Raw genomic sequence first — 18,431 nt, forward strand, 5'->3', positions numbered from 1 at the left:
ACGTTGGGTTTAATGAAGCTAGGGGTCTGGTCTTTGCTTTCTCTGGCACTAACTATGTGTGACAAGACGAATCACAATTTCTGGAAGCCTTGGCTTCTGCATCTGAACAGTGAGGGTGTGAAGGCGGCTCCCCAATGTCCCTTTCATCACTAAAATATCTATTTAACTTGAACTTCTTTACTGACATATGGCAAACAAATCCTTGCGGAAAAAAATTACAATGACCTTCCTAACTCATCACAGCGATGTTTACAGGCAATCAACAGTTCCCTTTCACCGAGTTCAGAGTTTTCTTTTATAAGTCAACAAAAGTATTATATAGACTAAAGGGATCTTTATTGCTTGCTCTTTGAATTTATTAGCCCAATATACCATATTACTTCAGGACTAAACTATAACTCTGAAAACAAAAATGCTCATTAAAAATATTTAAAATAAAAAATTACTTTTCAAAAGCACTTGTTGCAGGAAACATTCTAATAATTTAACATTGAATTGTTATAGAGATAAACACATACACATAAAATACATAGACAAGAATTTTCAGAAATAAACTTTTTCTGTAGATAATCCCATTGCAAAGCAGAGCACATTTTATACTTTATATTATTGTTTTGTCATTATATGTTGGTTTACTTACCCGAACTGTGTAATGGATTGTATTCTGTTTTTCATACTGAGAAACCACTAATGTAAAAGTATGGGTCCCAGGTGTGGTCAGCTTTATCTTAGTCAAATAATGAGGGCTGTTAATTCGAATCCCATCAATGTATGGGGGAGGGTCAGCTGCAAATAAACCAGTAGGTTTACAGATAAGGAGACTTTAGTTTTTAAATTTATTTAGTTTTATGGCTGATGGTAGAAGAAAATAAATAAATTAAAATCCCCTTAACAGATTCTATCTTTAAATATGATGTTACTAAATAATTACAATTTCAATTAAAACCTTTCCATTAAAAGTGTTTTAACTTGTAAAATGCAAGTTTCTAATAAGCAAAGCAATCTTTTAGAATACATTCAGTGCAACATAGGATAATCCCCGCTATGTGCCATTACTCTTTGTCTCCAGTAAATTGTCAAGTCAGGATTAGCACTTTTTTTTTCTTTTGAGGAAATTTTTAAAAAGGTATGAAAATGTAATGAAAAAATACATCAATAGTCCCACTACTCAAGATTTTCTTCTGTTGCTATATTATTAGCTTATCAAAGTCCCTTTTAGCCATCACCCTTAGTCTTAAACCCATTCCATTCTGATGGATTTGATGGACATCTTTTCAGACTTTAATGCACACACACATCCCTAAAAAAAAAAAATGAATGGATAAATGTTATTTTTGTGAGCATATATCTACAAAAGAATTGTGTATGTCTTGTTTTGTATATTTTGTTTTTCACTCAACATGTTTTTGAAATCCATGTTGTTCTAGATAGATATGGTTTATTCCTTTTGGAATTGCCTATACACTATTCTGTTGTATAAATATAACACATTTTATTTATACCCCCATCTAGTTATCCCATTTGAATATTCAGGTTATTTCCAATACTTTGCTATTGCAAATAGTGTTGCCTAATAAATACTTTTGTTAGTCTCATCCATCAAAGTCGATATAATAAAATCATTTCAGGCATGTGAGTTACCATGTAATTTTAGATCAGTATTATATCACTTGGTTTACTTAGGAACATTATTTATAATGTAATTTATCAGAAATACTGAACATTTTAGAATCTCAAACAGGTAATGAGTAATGTTCAGAGGTGTGTAATTTAGTGTGGAGAGAAAAAGAATGGGCATGTCTGTGATCTGGGACAAGGTTTTTTATTTATTTATTTTATTTTTTTCATTTTTCTGAAGCTGGAAACAGGGAGAGACAGTCAGACTCCCGCATGCGCCCGACCGGGATCCACCCGGCATGCCCACCATGGGGCGACGCTCTGCCCACCAGGGGGCGATGCTCTGCCCATCCTGGGCGTCGCCATGTTGCGACCAGAGCCACTCTAGCGCCTGGGGCAGAGGCCACAGAGCCATCCCCAGCGCCCGGGCCATCTTTGCTCCAATGGAGCCTTGGCTGCGGGAGGGGAAGAGAGAGACAGAGAGGGAAAGCGCGGCGGAGGGGTGGAGAAGCAAATGGGCGCTTCTCCTGTGTGCCCTGGCCGGGAATCGAACCCGGGTCCTCCGCACGCTAGGCCGACGCTCTACCGCTGAGCCAACCGGCCAGGGCTGGGACAAGGTTTTTAACCTTTCTATGTTTCAGTTTACTCTTCTGTCAAATGGGGAACAATAAGACCTGTTCTATTTAATCTCAGAGTGCTATAATGAAAATAAAACTACAAACCAGAAAGTATCCTGCGAAGGCAAGAATCACCATGTATTAAAGAGGAAGCATTTTTTTAAAAAAGGACCCAAATAAAAAGGGTAACATATTTGAAATTCAGAAGTTATGTAACATCTTAATGCTAGCAATATATCCACAACATTTGTGCTTTTTTTTGGTTGTATAATGACCAAATGTGAAAATGGAATATTTGGTTGAGCCTGACCAGGTGGTGGCGCAGTGGATAGAATATTGGCCTTGGACACAGAAGACCCAGGTTCAAAACCTCGAGGTCGCTGGCTTGAGTGCAAGCTCAGCAGCTTGAGAAGGCTTCAGTGTTAGATCATAGACATGACCTCATGGCGCTGGCTTGGGCCCAAAGGTCAGTGGCTTGAGCAAGGGGTCACTGGCTTGGCTGGAGTCCTCCCGGTCAAAGCCCATATGAGAAAGCAATGAACTAGGGTGCTACAACATAGAATTGATGCTTCTAATCTCTCTCTCTCTCAAAAATTGTTTTTGTTGATTTAACCAGACATTTATCGGTGGCTCCATCAACTTTCATGCCATTCCAGAATCTAGGGACACTCACTGCTAATATCAGTGCTGGTCCTCAACACATAATGGGAAAGAATGCCACGTTTTCCTATGACTAAGCAAAACAACAAAACCACTTTTGATCCCCTCTCCCAACACTGCCCATTTCTTTGCACAGCCTTCTTGAAAGAACTGTCAGTAACTGCTTCCTTACTTCACAAACCACCCCGCTGGGTTCCTAGCCTACTTCTCCTCCAATTCTGTTTCTGTCAAGATCAACAATGACTGCTGGATGCTAACTAAGTCCAATAGTCTCTAACCTAATCTTACTTGCCCTCTAAAATAGCAACTGATGCAGCTGTCTACTCTTTCCCTTGGGTTATATGAAAAGTTACTATTTCATCAGGTACTCTGTTCAAATTCTTTTGTGGTAAGTTTTCCTCTGCTTAACCTTAGGATGTCAGAGTTCAAGGGTCAGGTCCTGGGCATTCATTTCTATCCCTACAACTCTCTCTTTAGATGATTTATGCAGTGCTGTCTTCAAATACTATCTATAGGACTGTTACTCCTCAATCTGCACCTACAGTCTTAACCTTATCCCAGAACTCTACTCAAAAATCCAACTGCCTACTCAGCACGTTCAGACAGACAGAAAATCGAGTTTCATAAATTTAACAAAACCGAAAAATAACCTCTGGCTTTATTCCACAACCAATCTGATCCCTATCCACCCTACTAACACTTACCCACTTCAGTAAATGTTTCTATCATCTAAGCCAAAAAACTCATCTTTGATGACTGCACCCCCTACCATCAACTCAACAAGTTCCGACAACCCCACTGAAACCCAGTTTGTCCACTCCTCTTTCCACTCCTACCACCAAAGTTCAAAGCACAATGAAAGTTCCTGATTGTTTCTCTACTTCTGTTTTTTGCCCCCTCCAATATACTCTACAAAAAAAAAAGTTCTTAAAAAACAAACCACACGTAGAACCTTTCCTTTGGCTTACAGAACCTCATGTGATCTGAGCCTGCATACCTTTCTGACCTTCTCTAATACCACACCTCCCAGGCCTTTTCTCTGTTCAGAAGAAACACCTGTGTTTCTTGTGTTTTAGTATTAGCACTTCCTGTTCCCTTTCTCTGTAATGCTTTTTCCATTGCTTTGCATAATTGATTTAATTTTGTCATTCAGAGTTCTTGACCCTTCCCAAAGACGCCTTCTATGGCCCAGCCAAAGCAAGAAACCAGTCACTAACACATGACCCTATTTATTTCTTCACACGAATGTGAGGAGGGAAAAAGGACTTGTGTGGGCAGAGGGCAGGGAGGAGAGAGACTGTTGGCAGGAGAAGCTGTGAAGAGGGGCAACAAGGGCATCCTGTGTTCAGGAGGAGCCACCACCTCGCTGGGGTACTGTGAAACTGTGAAAAGGGGGTGGAAGATAAAGGGGGACAGGAAGGGTAAGGACAGAATTACACACCATGGTAAACAGCTGGGATTTTACCCCAAGAATCCATGGAAAACCATAGAATTTTTGATCAGAGCAAAAGATATGACTTAAGTTTTAGAAATAAAACTCTCACAGCAATGTGAACTCCCAAACTGCTGAGGACTCTATTAAAAAATCAAAACAATACAAAACACAAGTAGCATCAATACCACCCATCTGTCTGAGTAGTTTCTAATAGTCTATCTGCATAATTATTTCCTCATGTTATTTATATAAAAGCTTTCATTTTCTACTTAATCATATAAATATAATTTTAATGTTTGTTTGCCTATTAAACATACCTGGGTAATACACTTTTTTCCCATCAGTCTTGTATACAACCATTGTGATAAATTCTCGATTATTTGCAAAATCATCCTAAAAGCACAAAGAATCCAATGTTGTTAAAATGGACTCAAACTGCTTTAAGCAGAAAAACAAGAATAATTTTAATTTTGAGCATTCATTTTAGCTACTTAGTGCTATTAAAAACATTGCTTTTCTGGATTAAACTGTCACTTCAATAGATTGACCATACTGTATTAAAAAAGAACTCTGAAGCTACTAAAATTATGGTTGCCTTTTACAGAATCAGGCCTAATGATTCAAAACTTCCAACTCCCCCTTTAACATATTTTAATGTTAATATTCTTAAGACCTAAAGCATGTATAATCAATATGAAAACCCTTACTAAAAGCATAAACTCCTACATGCTTTTTTTCAGAAATGATTTTTGAATAAAACTAAATATCACAAACTATAAATTCTCTTAGAGAAAAATATTCATTTATTTAAGAAAATACCATTTTCAAGCCACCTGTATAACACAGGCTATTGATGTGTGCATCTTGTTCACAATGGTCTAATTACATTTAAAAGAATTTCTATATGGAATATCATAAGAAGAGTATCAGTACCTTGTCTGTTATGTGCCTACTAAGCAAAACCCAAACAGCAGCGCCCCCTTGTGGGCACTGCACCTCCAATTTGTACTGGGGATTGTTGGCCAGGCTATAGGCATCTTTCACAGGCCCCTGCTTAGCATCCCAAGTACTAAAAGACAAAGTCAACAAAAAAGAAATTAAATTTCTCACAGAGCTAAAATATACTAACATTTTAAAAAGGGTTGTGTTTCAGATATAATTATCAGGTCTTCTTGTTTTTACAATTTTTGGCAGGACCAAAAAGCATATAAAGAAAATAACTATTATATGAATCTGTGGGCAAGACAAAAAAGAGAATACCAGTCTTCCTACATTAATCATTTCATTTAAAATGAAAAAAGTGAAGACTACTATAAAGCATATTCTAAAATGTGCAAAAAAGTTACCTGTGAATACATGTTGATTCTTTAAAAAGACCTGGATTCCAACTCAAGTAAATCACATCATAATAATGGCAGAGATCATCCCATGAAATCCAAAATATTCCTAAAAATGAGATATCTTTATTAATCTAAAAAATATCTTAATGATAAATGACTTATGCCAGTTAAACACATTTGACATTGTTACACATGTTATTTATTGAAAGATCAAACAGTATTAAAATTACAAATAGGCCCTGGCCGGTTGGCTCAGCAGTAGAGCGTCGGCCTGGCGTGCGGAAGTCCCGGGTTCGATTCCCAGCCAGGCACACAGGAGAAGCGCCCATCTGCTTCTCCACTGCCCCCTCCTTCCTCTCTGTCTCTCTCTGCCCCTCCTGCAGCCAAGGCTCCATTGGAGCAAAGATGGCCCAGGCGCTGGGGATGGCTCCTTGGCCTCCGCCCCAGGCGCTAGAGTGGCTCTGGTTGAGGCAGAGCGACCCCCCGGAGGAGCAGAGCATCGCCCCTGGTGGGCGTGCCGGGTGGATCCTGGTCAGGCGCATGCGGGAATCTGTCTGACTGTCTCTCCCTGTTTCCAGCTTCAGAAAAAAAAAAAAAATACAAATAGATATATTTACCATTGTCTATTTTTTGAGCTGTTCGAGGATCAAAGTTTAAATATTTTTGCAACTCTGGGGTCCAGTTTTTTATATCATTTTCACTATATCTTCCTTTCCAACGTAAATGACTCCAAGGATTTTTCAACTGGATAAATCGCAGACCCTATTAAAAAAAAGAAAACAGTAGATAACAGTTATATAACATAAACAGATTTTACCATATTTTTATTAATCATATCATTCTCTAAGAAAGGATGCATTTTGAATACTTAAGCGATTCTGTTCTCTCCATATCCACTTCAAATTAATATTCTTTAACACTTTCACCATCTCACAAACCTGATCAAAAAGTAAGTGGCTATCCCTACAGCTGTGCTGTTTGTTCATATGGTAGTCCTTAACCACATGTGGATATTTTAAATCAATCAGTTCCTTAGTCACACAAGCCACATTTTACGTGTTCAAGGACCATGAATAGCTAATAGCTAGTGCAGTGCATAGCACAGATGGAGAACCTTTCTATCTCCGCAGGAAGTCCTCCTGGGCCGTGCTGCCTTAGGGCATCAGTTACTTCCTTTTCAGAGTCTATTCTACACTGGTCCCACTGTTTTCACGGCCCACATTTCTTCGGCTCTAGGATACTCTTTCCTCTCATGATCCAGTCAAAAATTCTTATTCAATTTCACCTCTAAAGGCATTTGTTCATGTTGTTTCCCTTTCCCGGAGGCCCTCTCTGATCCCTTCTAACTACCTTTCCTTTCAGATACTCTTTAGCTGCTTTCTCCATTGATTGCCTCTGTGAAGACTGAAGCAATGAAGGAAAGAGAGAACTTTGGAGTAAGAATGAAACGGGACCAAGTTCCAGCTCTACTATATTTATCAGCTTTACGGGTCCTGCTTTGGTCATTTACCCTCTTTAACACTTGTTTCCTCATATGGAGTAAAAGGAAGATAATGTCCCCTCTAAGACTGTTGCGAAGATTAAATGAAATAATCTATGCAAAATAGATGGTATTTAATTTCCTTCTTTTAATAATCACCTCTCCTTTAAACTTTATAGTGCTACCAATTTTTATTACATTAACTTAAAACAAATAATATCCTATTTTATATTATTTCCTACTGGTGCAAGTGCCAGAGTCTTGTCTTTGCGATGAGATGGTAAACTCCTTGAAATAGTAACATGATTACCTTTTTCCTAGGTCTCTCCTGACTTTACAGAGCAAAGTGTTAAGGTTATGGTAAGTGCTCAGTAAATACTGGGTGTGTCTACAGAATTGTAACACTGATTCAGAAAAACAAGAGCTTGTAAATCCAAAAGAATACCTGTCTTATTTTATGCAGTTAATTTAGGAAATCAGATTCTCTTTCTTCCTCTCCTCAAAAGGGCAGGCCCTCTCATGCACCCCAGCCGGGATCCACCCTGCACGCCCTGTCTGTCTGGGGTGATGCTCAAATCAACCAAGCCATCCTTGCGACACTGGTAGTTCCCAGCAGGCTGGAGTACTACAGGTGGTCGTTTTTCATGTGTGTCCTGACCGAGGACTGATCCTGGGACTTCCACTCGCCAGGCCAACGCTCTATCCACTGATCCAACCAACTAGGGCCATACTATTCGTTTTCAACTAAAAAGGCTGTTATTTGATATTCTTTACTGGCAATCAGCAATTTTAAATGCTTTATTTTCAAGTCAAACCACAGGTGTCTGTTTTTTCTCATAAATATGTTATTTGTCTAGTTCCTTTGATCATTCAGAACAAATAGTCTTTTTATTCAAAGTAAATGATATAATCACAGCAATTTTCCTCAAACTCAAGCTTTCACACTGCTGGTTTCATTATCTAAATTTAAAACTTTTGCTACTACCTCAATATTGTTCACCAATTTATACCTACCTTCAAAGAATGTTCTAGCAATAATATATATACAGTACTAAATATTTATAATAGTGACTTTTATTCCCAATGTTTTGATTATCACAAACTACATTCTAAAACACAAACCTCTCAGCTTATTCAATTCACATAAATTTTTATATTTTTTGCTTTAAGTAGTCAATTTTTCTGCCACTTTTAAAGGAAGACATAATTCTTCATAGTCTTGCTGGAAGTACCACAAAGACTAGCTGATTTAGAAAGCCTTAAGACTATAAATTTTTAAATGTTGCAGCACGTTCCTGCTGCCTTCTTAATTTTTTATTATTATTATTATTATTTTTTGTACTTTTCTGAAGCTGGAACCGGGGAGAGACAGTCAGACAGACTCCCGCATGCGCCCGACCGGGATTCACCCGGCACGCCCACCAGGGGGCGATGCTCTGCCCCTCCGGGGTGTTGCTCTGCCGCGACCAGAGCCACTCCAGCGCCTGGGGCAGAGGCCAAGGAGCCATCCCCAGTGCCCGGGCCATCTTTGCTCCAATGGAGCCTTGGCTGCAGGAGGGGAAGAGAGAGACAGAGAGGAAGGAGGGGGTGGGGGTGGAGAAGCAAATGGGCGCTTCTCCTATGTGCCCTGGCCGGGAATCGAACCTGGGTCCCCCGCACACCAGGCCGACGCTCTACCGCTGAGCCAAATGGCCAGGGCCTCCCTGCTGCCTTCTTAATTCATGTAAGTCCATGTGTCAATGTGTCATGTAATAAAACAGTCTAATTAATATATAGGGGTACACTGTTATTACTGATCATTACTTCTTCCTATAAATTTAAGCAGGAGACATATAAAAGACACTGCTAGTTAAACTTCCAAAGTGACTAGAGAGCTTAGGTATCCCATCATTAGAAAAAAAAAGAGCCCTTCCTTAATCTTTAAATACTCTAGCCCACAGAACAGATCCATTTTATTTCAGTTAAAAACAATCGATAACCTGAGAAGTAATGAAGTCAATCATCCCAACACCTGAGCACAGATACGGCCTGAAAGGCCTGACAGCATACACAGGCCACTAGGAAGTGAACCACTTGTAAACCCACTGATGTTTCTTATTCATAGGTATCTAACTTTTTGTGTCCTTTCACAAGTACTTACCAAAGGTCTACTATGATCTAGACCAGGGGTAGTCAACCTTTTTATACCTACCGCCCACTTTTGTATCTCTGTTAGTAGTAAAATTTTCTAACCGCTCACCAGTTCCACAGTAATGGTGATTTATAAAGTAGGAAAGTAACTTTACTTTATAAAATTTATAAAGCAGAGTTACAGCAAGGTAAAGCATATAATAATAATTACTTACCAAGTACTTTATGTTGGCTTTTCGCTAAGTTTGGCAGAATAAATCTTTATGAAACAACTTACTATAGTTAAATCTATCTTTTTATTTATACTTTGGTTGCTCTGCTACCACCCACCATGAAAGCTGGAACGCCCACTAGTGGGTGGTAGGGACCAGGTTGACTACCACTTATCTAGAGTCTAGCACTGTGACAGACCCCAACACCAACATGCTGCCCAGAACCGTGAGGGTGTGTTCTGGCCTCAACTCTGCTACTCTTATTGACAAGAGAAGGATGCTGTCACTGCCATTACATTTCTTGTCATCTTATTTCATAATTCCCAACTATCAATAGATCAAGCTGTTTAATGTAATCGGAATAATTTCAAAACTTCGCCTAAACCTTGATTTGTCAGTTTTCAAAAGTCTAATATATCATTTGGGATCCTTGTAATGTCTTATTAACAAGAAAAACAAGAGAAAAAATTTAAGGTAAAACCTTGAACTCTCTGATATCCAGAACAGCATATGCGTGTGTGGGAACCAGACCCCACTTTTCTCCTTCAGCTTCGGTCATCATTCCAGTCGACGCAGTGATGAGGACATCCCCTTTGTGAAACCTGGAATCACCCCAAAAGACAAAGAATAAAAAGAAAACACATTTATAATATCAGTTCACACCATATTTCCTTTAGTCTAATGTGGTTCAAATGAAAATTTAAAAAAAAAATTGAAATCGTTTTTAAAATAAGCTATTCCCATCATACCAGAAAGGTCTTTAACAAGAATTACTACGGCCCTGGCCTGTTGGCTCAGTGATAGAGTGTCGGCCTGGCATGCAGAAGTCCCGGGTTCAATTCCCGGCCAGGGCACACAGGAGAAGCGCCCATCTGCTTCTCCACCCCTCCCTCTCTCCTTCCTCTCTGTCTCTCTCTTCCCCTCCCGCAGCTGAGGCTCCATTGGTGCAAAGATGGCCCGGGCGCTGGGGATGGCTCCTTGGCCTCTGCCCCAGGCACTAGAGTGGCTCTGGTCTCGGCAGAGCGACGCCCCCTGGTGGGCAGAGCGTCGCCCCCTGGTGGGCGTGCTGGGTGGATCCCGGTCGGGTGCATGCGGGAGTCTGTCTGACTGTCTCTCCCCATTTCCAGCTTCAGAAAAATACAAAAAAAAAAAAAAAAGAATTACTACTTCACCGCGTATCAGATAAATGATCACATCCTCCACCCCACTCAGTTTTAGACAACTTAATTCTCAGGTAGAAACCTATCAATGAGGAAGCAAAAGCTTTAAAAAAAAAAAAAAAGCAAACGCTAAATTTTCAAATGATTAACAAATAAAAGATGAAGATATAAAATGCTAATTCACTTCCCCAAAAGTGCTATTATTTTATTTATAAAATATTTGAGTTTTCTAGTTTCATTCATGAATGTGTTATTATTGTAGAGTTTTCCAGCCCCTAAGTTAACAATACTTTCTGAAGTAAAGGGGGCTGTTTCCATCCACTGCCCTACTGTCTGTGAAATAGACTAAGAGCAACAGCTACTCCCCACCTGTATGTGAATTATCCATTTTAAGGTTTAAGTTACCTTCCTCTTTATGTTCTGTGACTTCTCTTTTCCCACCTTTCCTCAAATTGGTAAGTACTAAGGAAATACAAAAGAATTCTCCCCTATTAGGTATTCCAGATTCAAATGTTTCAGATTAGCTACTGAGGACTGGCTGACTGTAGCAAGTACATAAAGGGAAGCCTTTTAAAAACACAATTTCCCTACTAACTAAAAATGACAGCACTGTAAGAGCTATTCTAAATAGGGCATGACATGTCAACATCTCTTAAAGAGAGAGAGAGAGAGAGAGAAAGAAATGATTACCTTTGATAAAGCATTCGGAAAGAATTATCCTTACTGAAAGTCTGGCTGTCTGAATGCATAGCAATCCTTTCTGGTATCCATCCCGTCAGTGCATGGAGATCAATATTCTGCAACATAAACACAGTTCAGGACTGTTAACGTTTTCCCCGAGCTCTAACTACACCCCAGGGGAGCTGTTAAATCTCACTGGTCAGATAGGATAATGTTGATAGAATAAACAAGGTAGTAAGTTGTTTTCTATTAGTAATAACTTTTTCTTCTTTTTAGTAATAAATTTTTTATTTAACTCAAATTCCTACCTGAATTTAAGCACAAGCCTATCTTTTTTTTTAAATCTTTGCTGTTTTTCCTGAATAAAATGAGAACTCAAAACGTAACAGAAATAACGACTTTAACAACAACAATCAATCGCCATTTAGTGAGTTCTTAAAGTAGTGTGCTTACTTTTCTAATGTTTATACATTCTCATTCTCCCTCTAAGCCGCACTGAGTAAATTAACAGGCAATAGATTAGAGAGCTAAACTAAGACTATTGGAAGGATAGAGCAATTGTGCATGTAGGTGTGGAAGACATTTTAATGTCCTATTGTATTTACCTATGACTTATGTGTTCTTTGACTAGCATTGGAAGAACCAGAAGATTCTATACAGCAGTTCCTTGAATAATGTCATTCTGTTATAATGTTGATGAGATATCTTAGGAACTTAACTCTTGTTTATATCTATTAGACCAGTGGTCCCCAACCTTTTTTGGGCCACGGACCGGTTTAAAGTCAGAAAATATTTTCACGGACCGGACTTCAGGGTGGGACAGATAAATGCACAAAATAAAATTATGTGACCAGCGTAAAAACTGTGGTATTTTCAAATATAATTGTCCAACTTAATAGACAAGCGTCAAGAGTGAGTCTTAGACGGATGTAACAGAGGGAATCTGGTCATTTTTTAAAAATAAAACATCGTTCAGACTTAAATATAAATAAAACGGAAATGATGTAAGTTATTATTTTTTTATTTTATTTTATTTTTTATTTTTTATTTTTTTCATTTTTCTGAAGCTGGAAACAGGGAGAGACAGTCAGACAGACTCCCGCATGCGCCCGACCGGGATCCACCCGGCCCGCCCACCAGGGGCGGTGCTCTGCCCCCCAGAAGGCGATGCTCTGCCCATCCTGGGCGTCGCCATATTGCGACCAGAGCCACTCTAGCGCCTGAGGCAGAGGCCACAGAGCCATGCCCAGCGCCCGGGCCATCTCTGCTCCAATGGAGCCTTGGCTGCGGGAGGGGAAGAGAGAGACAGAGAGGAAAGCGCGGCGGAGGGGTGGAGAAGCAAATGGGCGCTTCTCCTGTGTGCCCTGGCCGGGAATCGAACCCGGGTCCTCCGCACGCTAGGCCGACGCTCTACCGCTGAGCCAACCGGCCAGGGCATGATGTAAGTTATTTATTCTTTCTCTGCGGACCAGTACCAAATGGCTCACGGACCGGTAACGATCTGCAGCCTTGGGGTTGGGGACCCCTGTATAGTAAAATTGGTTTCATTATACAATACTTTGCTTACAGTTGCAGAACCTATGGAAGACATTAAGTGAGGATTTACTGTACAACGTGCTAATCTTAGAAAATATATACTCCCATAATGAGGTGACTGATCAACATTATCTCAGAGGCTGATAAATCTGTTTTCATTTCCTTTTTTTTTTTTTTTTTTTAAGTGAGAGAAAGAGTGTGATAGACAATCAGGAACGGAGAGAAATAAGCATCAATTCTGCGTTCCGGCACCTTAGTTGTTCACTGACTGCTTTTTCTTATGTTCCCTGATGGGGGGTAGGGGTGGAGGGGGTGCTACAGCCTAGCCAGTAACCTTGGGCTCAAACCAGCAACCCCGAGAGCAGGCCAGTGAGCCTGTGCTCAAGCCAGCAACCTCGGGTTTTGAACCTGGGTCCTCTGCATCCCAGGCCAACACTCTACCCATTGTGCCACCACCTGGTCATGGTGTTTTCATTTCTTTTAACCCTTTGAGTAGTGAGTTTTCTTCATGCTCACTGACCACCGGGAGTGAGTATTTTTTCAAAAAATGAAATTAGTTCCAGTTCCAGTTTCATTAACTTAAAGTCATATTTGTTTGATAACCAATTTATGGACACAAGAAGAACATACATTTGCCTTTTTTTAATGTTGCATTACACATTTTTAAAATAAAAATTTTTGTTATCTGGATGGTCAGGAGGCATGAGGACGTACATGAACGTTCATACTACTCAAAGGGTTAAACAAAATAGGATCTGTAATCTTTCAAATTTAAAACACTCATATTAGGTAACTTAAGTCTGTGTCTGGATCATCCTGTTACTTACCGAATTGGATCCTGGGAAATCATATCCTCCCATTACTTTCATGTATGCTTTCTCAATGAGAGAAACCCACAATTCACTTTTGTTGTTAGAGTAAGAACAGAGCAATTCTCCCTTGTGATCAACGGGTAATTGGTCATCAATTATCACCTGAGAAAAGATAACATTAACTTCCTTAGTTGGTACAAAATATCCTAAAAATCTTTTCCATATATAAAAAAAAATCTTTCATACTGATAAAGCAAAAGCCATTATATGTCTACTATTAAGGTAATGACAGTGTCCTAGTTCTAGAACCTGATCAATTATGTTGTATATCATCTTTATTCAAGTTTACAAGCTAATCTCCCTGTCAGATAATAACCCTTTAGCCAATCAGATGTTTAATGTTATGAATCTACCATCAAAATTATTAGGGATTCTTGAAATGTACATTATATATAAAATAATAACTTTTTGGAAATTTCTATAAATTTTCCCAAAACCATTTAAAAAATAACTTTATAGTCATGATTTTTATTTTTAATTAACATTACTGATAGCAGCATGTGTGTCACAGATTCAAAATCAATGAAATGTTAAAATGTCTACATGTTTTTAAAATGTTTATGAAAATAGCATTTCTTAATGATCTTATTCAATAGTCAAAGGAAGGGAAGGAAGAGACAGAAGGGGTGGGATGGAGAGAGACATTACGCACCTTCCTTGGGACACCATTGAGGTGAAGTTTCACCATATATTTTCCACATGGGTTGTACTCTGGCTCACCATCCTTATTCTGAGGGTAAATTATGCTTTTGTAAGGGAAATAAATATTGAACATTAAAATTCAATATAACTACCATGCAGAATATATTATATTTAACGACATACTATATTGTCTTGGTAATTTTATAAAAATAAATGTAAGAATATTTTTCTACAGTAGGCCTATAAAAAAATTTCACCTTAATCACAGTGAATTTTTAATGTAAGTGAATGAATAAAGTTATGAGATCATACAGCAAGGCATAAATTTCACAATATTCTGAAAAATTCTCAGCGTTAAATTATATACTCTAATAAATTTTCTATTAAGTGAATATATTTTAAGCCAATTAAAATAATCTGGAGTGTAAAAACAAAAATCTGGTATTGCTCCCAAGAAGTAAAGAGAAGACCATTTCAATTAACCACAAATATGGCAACTCCAACTGACAGAGGTAAAAGTTAAAACAACTCTGATAAAAGTTACATTAACATTATCCAATAAGATACTGTAAAAACAATCAGTATCAATTTCCTTTCGCACACTGTGTATTATTTACTTATGTGGTGTTTATGTGAGATGGCAAATAGCTTGAAACTAAGGTCTGTGTCTCATTCACCTTTATATTGCAGGACTTAACACACAAAAACCACTCAGGAAAAGCTGTATGAAAAAATTATGAAGCTTAATTTTTAAAATGAATAAATTTCAGCTAATAAAACTTTTGAAAACTCAAAGAAAACAATGTCAGTAATATTTCTGTACATTTTAAAGCAGTTCCAGCCAAAAGAAATGTTATTTCACTTTACATACATTTTATTTTTATATTAAAAGCTAATGGTAAGTGCCCTGGCCGGTTGGCTCAGTGGTAGAGCGTCGGCCTAGCGTGCAGAGGACCCGGGTTCGATTCCCGGCCAGGGCACATAGGAGAAGCGCCCATTTGCTTCTCCACCCCTCCGTCGCGCCTTCCTCTCTGTCTCTCTCTTCCCCTCCCGCAGCCAAGGCTCCATTGGAGCAAAGATGGCCCGGGCGCTGGGGATGGCTATGTGGCCTCTGCCTCAGGCGCTAGAGTGGCTCTGGTCGCAACATGGCGACACCCAGGAGGGTCGCAACATGTCGACGCCCAGGATGGGCAGAGCGTCGCCCCCTGGTGGGCGTGCCGGGTGGATCCTGGTCGGGCGCATGCGGGAGTCTGTCTGACTGTCTCTCCCTGTTTCCAGCTTCAGAAAAATGCAAAAAAAAAAAAAAAAAAAAAAAAGCTAATGGTAAGATAAATTTTAATATATTTTATTTAACCCAACATTCCCCAATTATTATGATTTTGCAATATAAAAATTTGAGATACTTTGCTAATTTGACATTTTTTTGTGTCCCAAGTTTTCAAAATCTGTAGCATTTTACACTAATAGTCCATCTCAACTCAGACTATCCATTTCAAGTGTTCAATATCCACATGTGGCTAGTAGCTACCATACAGTATGGTGCAATTATAAACATGACATAATTTTACTTTGACCAATTGCATTTACATATTTCAAGACATTTACTCTACATATATTAACTACATATACATATGTTCTTACATTGTTTTAGCAAATCTGTTCACATTGACAAATAATCTGCTTAACACACAAGTGCCATAATTCTCTGAGTGATACATTCTCTTCACTTTCTATGCCAAAAAGGCCTAAGTTTTTTTTTTTTTTTTTTTAAATTTTTTTTTATTTTTTATTTATTCATTTTAGAGAGGAGAGATAGAGGGAGATAGAGAGACAAAGAGAGAGAAAGACAGAGGGGAGGAGCTGGAAGCATCAACTCCCATATGTGCCTTGACCAGGCAAGCCCAGGGTTTCAAACCGGCGACCTCAGCATTTCCAGGTCAACGCTTTATCCACTGCACCACCACAGGTCAGGCCAAGGCCTAAGTTTTAAATTTCTAGTTAAGAGACAATTAAACAAAAGGGCTAAAGGAACAAACATAAAATTTTACCTGGTAATCAACTTCTTATTAAATCGTCTTTCATAAGCTGCACTAATAGCCAGTGATGCAACAAAGGAACAATCTGATACTATTGTCTGTTAATAAGAATTTATTAATATATTTCAATCATTCATGTAACATCAACATTTCTACAACATTTAAGCACTGCATCTAGCACCTGACTTTTTATAATGAATATATAAATATCTTGACTACTGCTTGAGTAGGAAATAAATAGTAATGCCATATGCCAACTCACACATTTTACTCAAATAAATCCTTGAAAAACCAACAAAAGTATTTCAATAAAGATGATTTAGAATAATTAGATATGGATGATGCATTCCTTATATGAGTAAAAGCATATTTACTGAATCACGTTGTTAAGGACAAAAAGAAAAATCAAAGGCATTTTTTTTTTTCCCAAAGGCATTTTTAAGGTTGGTTTATGACCAAGAGATGAATATGCATATCAAAAGATTCTTGAATCACAGTATTTCAGAATCATTATTCTGTAATATTGTGGAAGATAACTGACTTCAATGCCAAACTTAACTAAAGTTTGCAATAAATCCATATTGTTATTTCAACACTGAAGTTTTTTTCCTTTTTTTTTAAGAGAGAGGGAAAGAGAGGGAGACAGGGAGAGAAATGAAAAGCATCAACTCCCAGTCATGGCACTTGAGCTGTTCACTGATTGCTTCTCATATGTGCCTTGACCAGCTGAGCCAGTGACCCCTTGATCAAGCCAGCTACCCTGGGCTCAAGCCAATGACCATGGGATCATGTTGATGATCCTATGCTCAAGCTGGCAACTTCAGAGTTTTGATCCTGGGTCCTTAGCATCCCAGGTCAACTCTCTGCCATCACTGGTCAGTCTTAACACGGAAGTGTTTTATATAAGCCCAATTCCTATCTTTTATATCTATTCTATTATCAAAGGTAAAATTCACATTCTCAATTATCTTATCTGCAAGTATCAGTATAAAAATCTGATTGCTCAAAACAGCTATTCATATTTTTATTATCTAAGTATGTAATTTTTCCAATTATACATCTGAATATATAATAAAAACCTAAAAAAGTCAAATCTATATTCAAATTACTTTAAAATGTTAGCTTTCGTATAAATTATACAAAATAAATGTTTACCTGCTTTATGCTGAAACTGGACACAGTATAAATCATTGTAGGATTGTTGGTGAGGTCTTCTGGGCGTACCCATTTGGAAAATGTAGCTTTTTGTTTTGGTGATAATGGTAGCTTGCCCAGTCTATCACTGAGGTAATAATAAAAATTAAAAAAGACTAGAAATCATCTTAAGTGATGACTCAAAGCCAAAATTAAATTGCCTAAATTTATTTTGGTATGGTGATTATATCTATATTTGTGTCACCCTAAACTAATTCTCTGGTCAAGTCTGGCTCTTTACACTTAACCATGAATCCAGTAAATCTGATTATCCTCCCCAATTAAAAAAGAAACACACACACATAACTGAAACCAAAAGAGCAACTTAAATTCATTTATACTTTTTTTAATGTTTAATATAGCATGGTTAATGATTAGGAAATTCAGTTTAAATAAAATGGAACCATTAACAACAATATAAGCTGATTCATTCAAAATGACCTAGGAAGCTACAGAGCTTTATGCTAGCTAGTTCTTGACAAATTCTTCTCTGCAAGGCTAATAATGAGTCGCTAATTACTGAAGAATAACCATTTAGCATTATGCTAAGTACTTTATATATATTATTCATTGAATCCTCAAAACAATTCTGTTAAAGCAAATATATATATATATAATTTAGAAAGGGGGGGGCAGGAAAGGACAGACAGGGATAGACAAGAAGGGAGAGAGATGAGAAGCATCAATTCTTTGTTGTGGCTTTTTAGTTGTTCATTGGTTGTTTTCTCAATTGTTTCTTGGAGTGGGGGGCTCCAGCAGAGCAAGTGACCTCTTGCTCAAGCCAGCGACCCTAGGCCCAAGCTAGCAACCATGGGGTCA

General features: G+C 38.3%; 1 protein-coding gene across 2 annotated transcripts in view; it reads right to left on the reverse strand.

Moving 5' to 3' along the window:
* The window catches only part of CAPN7 (calpain 7), a 38,078-nt gene that overhangs the window by 4,497 nt on the left and 15,150 nt on the right, over positions 1–18,431 (reverse strand). Inside the window, exons 7-17 of one of the 2 annotated variants that reach the window (XM_066245939.1) lie at positions 17,574–17,700; positions 16,431–16,516; positions 14,393–14,486; positions 13,696–13,842; positions 11,342–11,448; positions 9,973–10,093; positions 6,287–6,431; positions 5,676–5,775; positions 5,263–5,398; positions 4,647–4,722; positions 641–786 (exon numbers count right to left, since the gene is read on the reverse strand). In XM_066245939.1, the coding sequence (XP_066102036.1) occupies positions 641–786; positions 4,647–4,722; positions 5,263–5,398; positions 5,676–5,775; positions 6,287–6,431; positions 9,973–10,093; positions 11,342–11,448; positions 13,696–13,842; positions 14,393–14,486; positions 16,431–16,516; positions 17,574–17,700 (1,285 nt within the window). The remainder of the gene's footprint in view (positions 1–640; positions 787–4,646; positions 4,723–5,262; positions 5,399–5,675; positions 5,776–6,286; positions 6,432–9,972; positions 10,094–11,341; positions 11,449–13,695; positions 13,843–14,392; positions 14,487–16,430; positions 16,517–17,573; positions 17,701–18,431) is intronic. The other variant, XM_066245940.1, reaches the window with a different exon arrangement.

This window comes from Saccopteryx bilineata, chromosome 10 (assembly GCF_036850765.1).
Source record: "Saccopteryx bilineata isolate mSacBil1 chromosome 10, mSacBil1_pri_phased_curated, whole genome shotgun sequence".
In the NCBI taxonomy this organism is placed as follows: domain Eukaryota; kingdom Metazoa; phylum Chordata; class Mammalia; order Chiroptera; family Emballonuridae; genus Saccopteryx; species Saccopteryx bilineata.